Source organism: Pteronotus mesoamericanus, unplaced genomic scaffold (assembly GCF_021234165.1).
Source record: "Pteronotus mesoamericanus isolate MK-2021 breed Mesoamerican mustached bat unplaced genomic scaffold, CSHL_Meso_final contig_32, whole genome shotgun sequence".
In the NCBI taxonomy this organism is placed as follows: domain Eukaryota; kingdom Metazoa; phylum Chordata; class Mammalia; order Chiroptera; family Mormoopidae; genus Pteronotus; species Pteronotus mesoamericanus.
The window spans coordinates 222,664-232,020 of NW_026555134.1; the positions used below are offsets into that span (position 1 = coordinate 222,664).

A 9,357-nucleotide genomic window follows, 5' to 3' on the forward strand; every position below is an offset into this window, starting at 1 on the left:
AATAAAGGAATTGTAAGTCATGTGAATTCTATCCCAATGTTGTAAAGATATTACCAAAACAAATAAAAAGAAGAAGATTCTTGGATGTTTGTGTTCAGTGATCTCCACCCCATTCTCCAGCACACAGCACATCCCCTGCCGGCCTAACTCTGGCTGTGGCTCCCAGCACTGGCCCATGCCACCCCCTGCCACCCTCTGGGGCTTACCCTGGAGCCCCTCCTGGAGAAGCCGGCCCTCGCCTGCTGCTGGGCTTGCTTTTAGCAGCCTCAAAAATGCAGCCTCTGTTTTATAAATGGGGAAACCGAGGCTTGCCTAAGGCCTCACAGCCAGCATGGCAGAAGTGGGGTCAGAATCCAAGCAGGACTCCTAGAATTTCTTTATTATTATTTATTGGTCCTCTGACCTGTGACCAGTCCCCTCTCTGCCCCTCCCCATAATCCTGCAGGGGAAGGTCCCACAAGCAAAGGAATCAGAGTCCCCTCTGGAGCATCAGGTCTGAGGTGCTGCCAGCCTGTGTTTGATGATCTTCTTGATCCAGGACACATAGGGGGCCACAGCAGTGGCCACAGGGGGCTTGAAAATGTCAGTGCAGGTCTGGGAGCTGAAGGACAGGATCCCAGCTATCTTGCCTTTGCACACCAGGGGCCCGCCTGAGTCCCCCTGTGGGAGACCACAGGGCACGGGTCACACTCAGTGCCTGCTGAAGAAAGCCTGTTTATCCCTTGGGGGTGGGAGGTTGGTGCCAGGGTAGAGACCCTCCCCCAGTGGCTATATATCCTGGTCCCACACCTCCCTGCACACACCTCCTTACTCCCCTCCCAACCTCTTTCATTCCCTTTTTCCTTCCTTTCTGTCCTTTGAACACCCTTTGCTTCTTCTTCCCACTCCAGGACCTTTGTACATGCTGTGATCATCTTTGGTGCTAGTGTTCATACCCATATCTGCTGCTCCCTGACTGTGTGACTGTGTTCAAGTCACTTAACTTCCCTGTGCCTCAGTTTCTGTGTCTGAGAAATGGACTAATGCTAGTACCAGTCTCCAGGATCCCCCAGAGAATGGACAGAGTTGGGGCTCAGGGAGAGCTGGGGCTTGCCCGGTCGCCCCTGGCCACAGGCTGATACCCTCGCCTCAAGCCAGCCTGCCCTGGCCTGCTCCACTGCTGCCCCTTTACCTTGCAGGGGCCCTGGTTTTTGGTGCTGGCATCCAGGCAGATCATGGAGGCGGTGATGTCACCATGCCAGAAGCGACTGTTGTTGCACATCCTGGCGTCCAGCACTTGCACGTCCAGCTCCCGCAGCGCTCTTGCCAGGGGCCCGTGCTGCTTGGTCTGCCCCCAGCCGGCCACACTGCACCGTGCTCCCACTGCCACTGCCTGCTTCTTTCGGGGTAAGGCCAGGGGCTTGATACTTTTATTGAACTTCACCTTATGGTCCAACTACAAGAAGGGACAGCTGAGTGAGGTGCAGTGGGAGAGGGGCAGTGGGGATAGGGGGGCCTGGGTGCAGCTGCCACTTCTCCCACCTGCCCCGGCACCTTAAGCAGCGCGAGGTCATTCTCCAGACTGGGAGGCGGCTTGTACTCGGGGTGCAGAATTACTTTCTTGACTTCTAAGTTGAGGGCATTGTCTCCAAGCACATGGAGCCCCAGCCATAGCTTCAGCTGTTGGGTCCTGTGGGCAGCGGAATCAGGGTATGTGCTGCCATCCTGTGGCTTAGGGACCCCTCCATGCACCCGGGCCCTGCCCCCGGGTCCATCTAGGCTGACTTCAAGGTCAAGAGGCACTCACTGCCCCCACCCCCCAAGCACACACACCTGGCTCCCTTACCTGGTTTCTCTCTGGCTGGTCCTCGCTCTGCTCCTTCTCAACTCCCTCCTCCCCACCTCATCCAGGAAGCTGTCCCTGCTCCCACTCCTGCCCCAGACTCCAGTTTATCCCTGGCCAGAGGCTGGGCTGTGCATGTCCAAAAATGATGACCTCCACCCTGGGGCTCCCCTCAGCGGGGCTCCAGCCTTATCTAGTGTGTATGTTGTGCCTCAACCATAGTGATTTGTTCTAAGGCTGGCACGTGACCTAGGCTGGGCCCACCAGTACTGATCCTCATAACTTTGCCCAAACTATAGAGAAACAAACTGTTTCCACAGGATCTAAGGAGACCCAACCTTGCCACCAGATGAGAACCTTCCTGATAATGTGGCCAAGGGAGATGGCAGAAGCACTGACAAACAGGCTCCTGATCAGCTCATGCAAGCACCTGGATCAAGCTGTGCCTGAAGCCTTATATCTTCTTAAACTTTTCAGTTACATGAGCCAAGCAGATAACCTTTGGTTACTTTGCCCAGTTGGATCTGGGGTCTTTATTACTGACTAGTCAAGAGGTAGGGCAGCTCCAAGATCAATTTATTTGGTGGCTTCCTATGTTGGTTCTGCCGCACTCACAGACCAGCTCTATCCGCATGGCCACAATGAGAGACACATTCCTGGGTGTCACAAGAAGCCTACCTGGAAGGTGCTTTGTTATAGAAAGTGAAGTTTCCCTAGGAGCCCATCAGCTTAATGCCGCTTATGCATGCCTACGACCGATGTCACGCACATACACCATAGCAGTCACAGGAGAGGGAAAGGGCGCACCCCGTGACCCTCCAATTGGCTTAAATCTGTCAGGACCCACCTCCTGGCGAGAATGGGGAATGCGGGATAGAATTGGGGATGCTTGAGGTGACAGAGGGGGTGGGCAGATTAGAGTCACTTACCTCGGCGGTACACAGTGGGCAGCTGTCAATACCCACAAGTTGTGCACAAGGACTCCCCCACACAGGTGTCTGCCTTTCTCCTGCAGTGAGACCATGTATGGACGGGAGTGGGGGACAGCCTCATGCCCCCCAATGATGTGGGTCTCAAACGTGTCACCTCCTGGGGAGAGGAACAGAGTGCCAGGTTAGGGTCGAGTAGCCCATCCTCACCATGGCCTAGGGGGCCTCAACCCTAACATTGTGCCTCTGTTCCCTGAGATATGCAGGTTGACATGTGGGGCTGCCCTTGATTCTTCTTATCCTTCACCCCTACATCGTGGTCATCAGCAGGTGACCAACCATCTGGCATTCACACATCCCCCTCCCTTGCTTCTGGTTCCCACCAGGACCTCCCTGGGCACCGCAGCGCAGCCCCTATTACAGCAGCTGGAGGAGCTGTTTGAGGGGGAGAAACTGGACCCTCACATCCCCTCCCCGGGATGCCAAATGATGCAGCCACTGTGGGAACAAACTGGCAGTTCCTCAAAGGTTAAACAGTTACCACTCGACCCAGCAACTCCCCTCCAAGAAAAACATATATCCATAAAACCTTGTGCGCACATGTTCACAGCAGTAGGATTCACCATTGCAAAACAGTGGAAACAGCCAAAAGGTACAGCAACAGGTAATGGATAAACAAAATGTGATATATCCACACACTGGACTATTACTCAGCCATGAAAAAGAGTGAAGTGCTGTCGTTCGCTAAAACTTCACTGGCCCTTGAACACATGACGCTCAGTGAGAGAAATCAGACGCAAAGAGCCGCACAGTGTGTGATTCCATTTATGTGATTTGTCTAGAACAGGGAAACCCACAGAGATAGGAAGTGTGGTGGTTAATGGATGCCAGAGGCTATGGGAGGGGACGGGAAGTAGATGTTAATGGGTTGCTTTCTGGGATGATGGAACTTTCTGGAACTAGAGAGAGGTGCTGGTTGCCTACCTGAATGTACTAAAACCCACTGAATTACACACTTTAGAAGGGTGAATTGTATGGCATGTGAATTATACCTCAATAAAAATGTTATAAAAATTGTTTTTAAATCAATCATGAATTTTGAAAGATTGATAAAAGGTTTTTAAATGTAGATCAGTTCAAAATCTTCCTACAATTCCGCTTTATGCTTTAAACATCTAACCTCTCCACGACCCAGGACCCCCATGAGCAAGCCCTGCCCCTTCCCTGCGCCTCCTCACTCCGCGCCCGCCACGCCGGCCTCCGGGCTGCTCCCGCTGCACTGCCTTTGTCCCCGCCTTGAGGTCTTTGCACATGCTCTTCTGGCAGCCTTTCCTCCAGGCCTTCCCAAGCCCGGCTTGGGGATTTGTTCAAAAGCCTTCTCCTCAAAGACCCCCACATCCCCAACTTCCTTAATATAACCTTCCTCCCCTTGCTCTGCTCTGTTCTCCTCCTAGCGCTCAGCCCTCCCGGATGTTGTATCGCACACAGACTTGCTCATTGACTATCTATCCCCACTAGTCCTTGAGGGCTGGCCCAGAGCCTGTCTTGTTTGCAACAGGCCTAAACAGTATGTGCTCAGCAAAGACTGATGGATGGATGAAGAGTAACAAATGATGGATAGATAATAGATGGATGGCTGATGAATGATAAATGGATGATGGGTAGATGGGAGGAAGAAAGAATGATGGATGGATGGTTGGATACCTGTCTTGCTGGGTCCCCCATTTATCACAGAGCTATTCTCACCGAGCCCACCCAAAATTCTGGGATGTCCATCACCCACCACCTTCTATCTCAAGCTCCTAAGCATCCAGTCCTGGCCAAGTATAAATGATTGGGAGAGGCCACCAGCAGGGAGCTTTGTGCTTCCAAGCCAGGCAATCCCGGGCAGGTTGCCTCATTTGCTGGGTCATGGTTTCCTACTCTGCAACCCGGGGTTACGTGCACACATGCACATGTACACAAGGACCCTGCCTCCTGGGTGCCGCCAGGAAACGAAGAGCCTGCGTCTGGCCTACGTTCTGTGTTGCTCTGTGAATCCAGCTCCAGGCTGCAGTGTGAGGAACACAGGATATCCTCAGAGTCCCAAAGTCTCCCCTTAACACAACTGCAAAAGGAAATCAGTGATTTTCCCCTGGAGAAGCCTGGTGAATGTAAACTACACCAAGAGATCAAGGTAATGGCACCGGGAAGCAGGCACGAACTCTCTGTGGTTCCTGCAGAAAATATACAACCTGACCCTAACCGTGGGGACACAGCAGGCAGGCCCACAGTCACCACAAACACCAGTGTCACAAGACCCAGGGGGAAATGAAGAAACTGTCCATAGTGAAGGAGGAGGCCAGAGGCACCCCGCTGGGTTTGTTCCCACAAAGGATACTACGTGAACTTTTGAATAAGGTTTATAGATGAGCTAATAGCACTATATGAACGCACGATGTTGAGAATCTGCTATAATTGTGTAGAGAATGTCCTTGTTTGCAGGAAACACGCTGTGGCATTTAGCAATGAGGAACAGTGTGCCTGAAACTTACTCTCCACTGGTTCTGATAAATAACATATATATTTGTTTTTTATACACATACCCAGCAAGTGTGATAAGGCAACTGTGGCAACATATTTACAATTGAGAAAACTAGGGGTTTTCTCATACTACCTGGCTGGGTAGTACAGTTGGTTATAGTGTCAACGTGATAAGCCAAGGCTGTGATTTTGATCCCTGGTCAGGACACAATCAAGAAGGAACCAAGGAATTCAAAAATAAGTGAAACAACAAATCGATGTTTCTCTCTCTCTCTCTCTCTCTCCCTCCCACTTTCCTCTCTAAAATCAATTAAAAATTTTTTTTAAATGAGGAAAACTTAAAATGTCTGCCCTGACGTGACCTGACCTTTTCCTCAGGGCCCCTGCTTGGGCCTTGCCTCCTTTTTGGAGCAGCAGACATTCCTTCCACCGGTCCCCTTCTGGGGAAAGTGAATTTATTTCCCATCTCTGTTCTGACACCCGCCCATGAGCGCCCAAGGGGCCTAAACTTTGGGCATTTCCCCCCTTGCTCCGCTCTCACTCACCTGCCCAAAGGGCCCCCAGGGCCAGCAGCAGCAGCCGAGCTAAGAAGGCCTCCTCCATGGTGCTGGGGGACTCAGCTCTGGGTGCTGCCTGGACCTCCAGCACCTTCCACACCCCACCCACCCCTTCCTTTGGGGGAGGTAACATTCACAGCTTTACTCTCTGCAGCACACACACAACCCCTGGTGGGTTTTGTTTTACCCAGAGGCATTTCAGAAAAGTCTTTCTAAAAGGCACAGGCTCTCTGGAGAGAAAAACCACATTACATATCACACCTGAAAAATTAACAAAAATTCCTCCTCATCATCTAATATCCCATCATGTTGAACCCCCATCTCACACACCTTTGTGCTTGTGTGTGTGTGTGTAGTTTTAACATGATTGTTTTCTTTGCCTCGTTTCTCATTGTGGCAAAATACACATAACAAAATTTACCATCTTCACCATTTTTAAGTATACAGCTCAGTGGCGTTACGCACTTTCACTTTGTTGTGCAGTGAACCCCCCCAACCATCCCCAGAACTTTCTCATCTGCCCAAACTGACATTGTCCTCAGTAAACACGAACTCCCTCCCTTCCCAGCCCCTTACACCCACCATCTACTTTCTCTCTCTGTGGTAGAATCACACAATTTGTTCTGTGTCTGGCTTATTTCAATGAGCATAATATCCTCAAGGTTCATCCACATGGTAGCAGGTATCAGCATTTCCTTCCTTTTTAAGTCTGAATCCTATTCCATTATACGGTTGGACCACATCTTGTTTATCTGTTCATCATTCCATGGATGTCTGGGCTGTTTCCGATCTTTGGTTGTTCTGGATAAAGATGGTGCGAACACTCGTGTACTATGAACCCTTGGGGGATAGCCACAAGCCTGAGGGTCCTAGCCAGGCCTGGCTGCATGGAGTGCTGACTGGAGCAACCCTCACTCTCCGTTGGACTTGGAGCTGGAAGGATGTCAGCCTGGGGGTGGTCCCAAAGTGAGAGGAGACCCTCTGAAAATGAGGCCCACACAGAGAAAGCTCAGCTTGGGGCTATTCATTTCCTCTTGTGGCTTTAACAGATAAATGAATTACCTCACATTCAGTGCTTGAAACCACACAAACTTACTCTCTTAGTTCTGGAGGCTAGAAGTAGTTGGCGGGCTTCACTGGGCTACACCCAGGTATTTGCAGGGCTGATTTCCCTGGAGGGCCCAGGAGAGAATTGTTTCCTGCCTTTCCCAGCTTTTAGAGGCAAGACTCTGAGATCTAGGAATGGACATCTTTGGGGCTGCTATTCTGTTTACCACAGACTGGGGGAGACAGAGTCTGGACAGGACCAACGCCTGGATCCTGCCGTGCCCGCAACCCCCAGCCCGGTCAGGCACAGAAACCAATGAATTTCCTTTTTGCCTAGGTCATTTTGAGTTGGGTATTCTGTCCTTTGCTACTGAAAGGATCATGGCAATTAGAAGAGAAGTGGCAGAAAAAAATTGATCCCAAAGGGCAGATGAATTCACCTATGTGTTGGGGCTCTGGAAGCAAGTCACCATCCATTCTCTGATTTGACAGCCTCTGGAACTTGAGGCTCTGGAATTCTGTCATCACCCAATAGGGTATGTGAGGCTAGGGATGAGTTTATCAACCAAAGGTTGCCCCAATTCAACATCAACAAAAATCCTCAAATTGGAGTGTGGTGAAGTTGGAGCAAACAGTTTAGTTGTGATATGACATGGCAGTGGGAGGGCTTGGCTGTCAGACAACTCAGTTATGATACAGTAGAGCTCTGAAACAGCCCAGGCAGCCCGGCCTGGGTGAGGTGGTCCAGTCTCCTAGCAGGAGGGCTCTGTTCAGCCCCAGTGTGTGAGTCGGTCTCCGTCAGAAACTGGAAGTGAGCTCCATCAGCACAGGAGAGGCTGCCCTATATAGAGAAGTTCCCAACCCTGGTCCCCGATTCGTCCATTTTTATGCAAATGAGACTCCAAATCTTCAGAATTTGATGGACTCAAAAGGCACTCTCCTGATTACTTGGAATGAAGCCACTCTAATTGGTTGGTAAAGATGCAAATGAGATTATAGCTGCACAGCTCTGATGAGGGGGCAGTTCTTCAGCCTATTGGTGAAATTTTGATCCTAGGAGCTCTCTTTTAAGGTCGGCTCAGAGAGTGGCAGGAGTACAGTGCAATACAGGAGGCTGGCAGCCCAGTTTGTGGCTTTTTCTGGATACACAGCATTCATGAGGGACCTCTGCAAACAATGGTTGCTCAACTCCGGTTATGATTTTGGGCCTGATTAACCACAAGGAGTCCTTCTTGGCAGGTATATTCTGCTTGGAGTCAAGTTTAAAAAAATTAATATTTGTAGCCTGCGTTCACAGGTCCTATCTTGTTCAATCCTAACAATTCCAGAAAGTAGATTCCAATAATGTCAGGATGGTTAGATTTAGCAACTAAATGTAGAGTGTGCCTTGTTGAATTTGCGTTTTAGATAATTTTTTTTGTATAAGTGTGTCCCAAATATTGCATGTGATACCCTTATAGTAAACACTTTGTTGTTCACCTGAAATTGAAATTTAACTGGACAACGCTGTTATCCCCATTTGCAGCTTAGAACACTGGAGTTCTTTATTTTTATTTTGAAAGTACATTTATTAAAGCTGGGGACAATGAAGCAAGGCAGGGCTTAAGATCGAAGAAGCAACAGGCGAGAGCCTAGGCAAGGCTGCTTTGGCTCTCGAAGTCAGAGAGAAGGGGGCCTTGGAGACACAGGTTCAGGGGGTGAGCCCAGCACCAGCTGCCGCTGCCCGTTGCTCCCCTGGCCGCAAGTCTTGCGGCGCCCCGCAGAGCTTAGGAGATGCACGCCTATGGGAGAAGAAGAGGGGGAGGGTAAAGGTATGAGCTGGCTCCTGGGAGGGAGAGCACGTGGAACACTGGAGTTCTGAGTGTTGAAGCCGCTTGTCCTTGCCTTGGTCAGTCAAGAGGATTCGAATCTGGAGGCCTCAGATGTTAGAGTCAGATTTGTGTGTACAAAACGTCTTTTGATAATTACGTGGAGTATGGCCTGAGGAGGAAAAGAGGACAGGTTGTAGTGGTTTCAGAACATGGCCACTGGTTCTTGAACATGTTCCCATCAAAAGGTGGGGGCTGTGCACCCTCTCCTTGAAGCTCACTGGGTTTGTGCCTATTTCAACCAATCATGTCATGTGCAGCGGACGTGGCATGGTGTGACCTCCAAGGCTGCTCAGAAACGGCCTTGGACCTGGAACCCTCACCTTGGAGCCTGTGCCATGCTGAGAGGAAACCCTGGTGATAATTGTGGGGCCACGCGTGGGCACTCTCCCACTGAGCCTGGTGTCGAAGTTGCCCCAACCCAGGCTCCCAACTTGAATGCCTCCAGATGACCCCAGGCCCCACGGCTCAAGTCACCTATATGTAATGATGAGGGGACAGATCACCGGATTCCTGACCCACAGGTGCTGAGCATAAACTGCCAGTGGCTCTGTGTCAGAGTTTCAGATGGTTCAGCAGCAGTGGCAGTATGGGGACAGGGAGGAGGCCCA

General features: G+C 50.7%; 1 protein-coding gene across 1 annotated transcript; it reads right to left on the reverse strand.

The window, feature by feature from the left end:
• Positions 1 to 489: 489 nt before the first annotated feature.
• On the reverse strand, positions 490 to 2,861 carry GZMM (granzyme M). Its single transcript, XM_054575966.1, has 4 exons — positions 2,752 to 2,861; positions 1,534 to 1,669; positions 1,172 to 1,435; positions 490 to 660 (listed from the first exon to the last, which is right to left on the reverse strand). The coding sequence occupies exons 1-4, from the start codon at positions 2,844 to 2,846 to the stop codon at positions 490 to 492; spliced, it is 666 nt and encodes a 221-aa protein (XP_054431941.1). The 5' UTR covers positions 2,847 to 2,861.
• Positions 2,862 to 9,357: the final 6,496 nt, after the last annotated feature.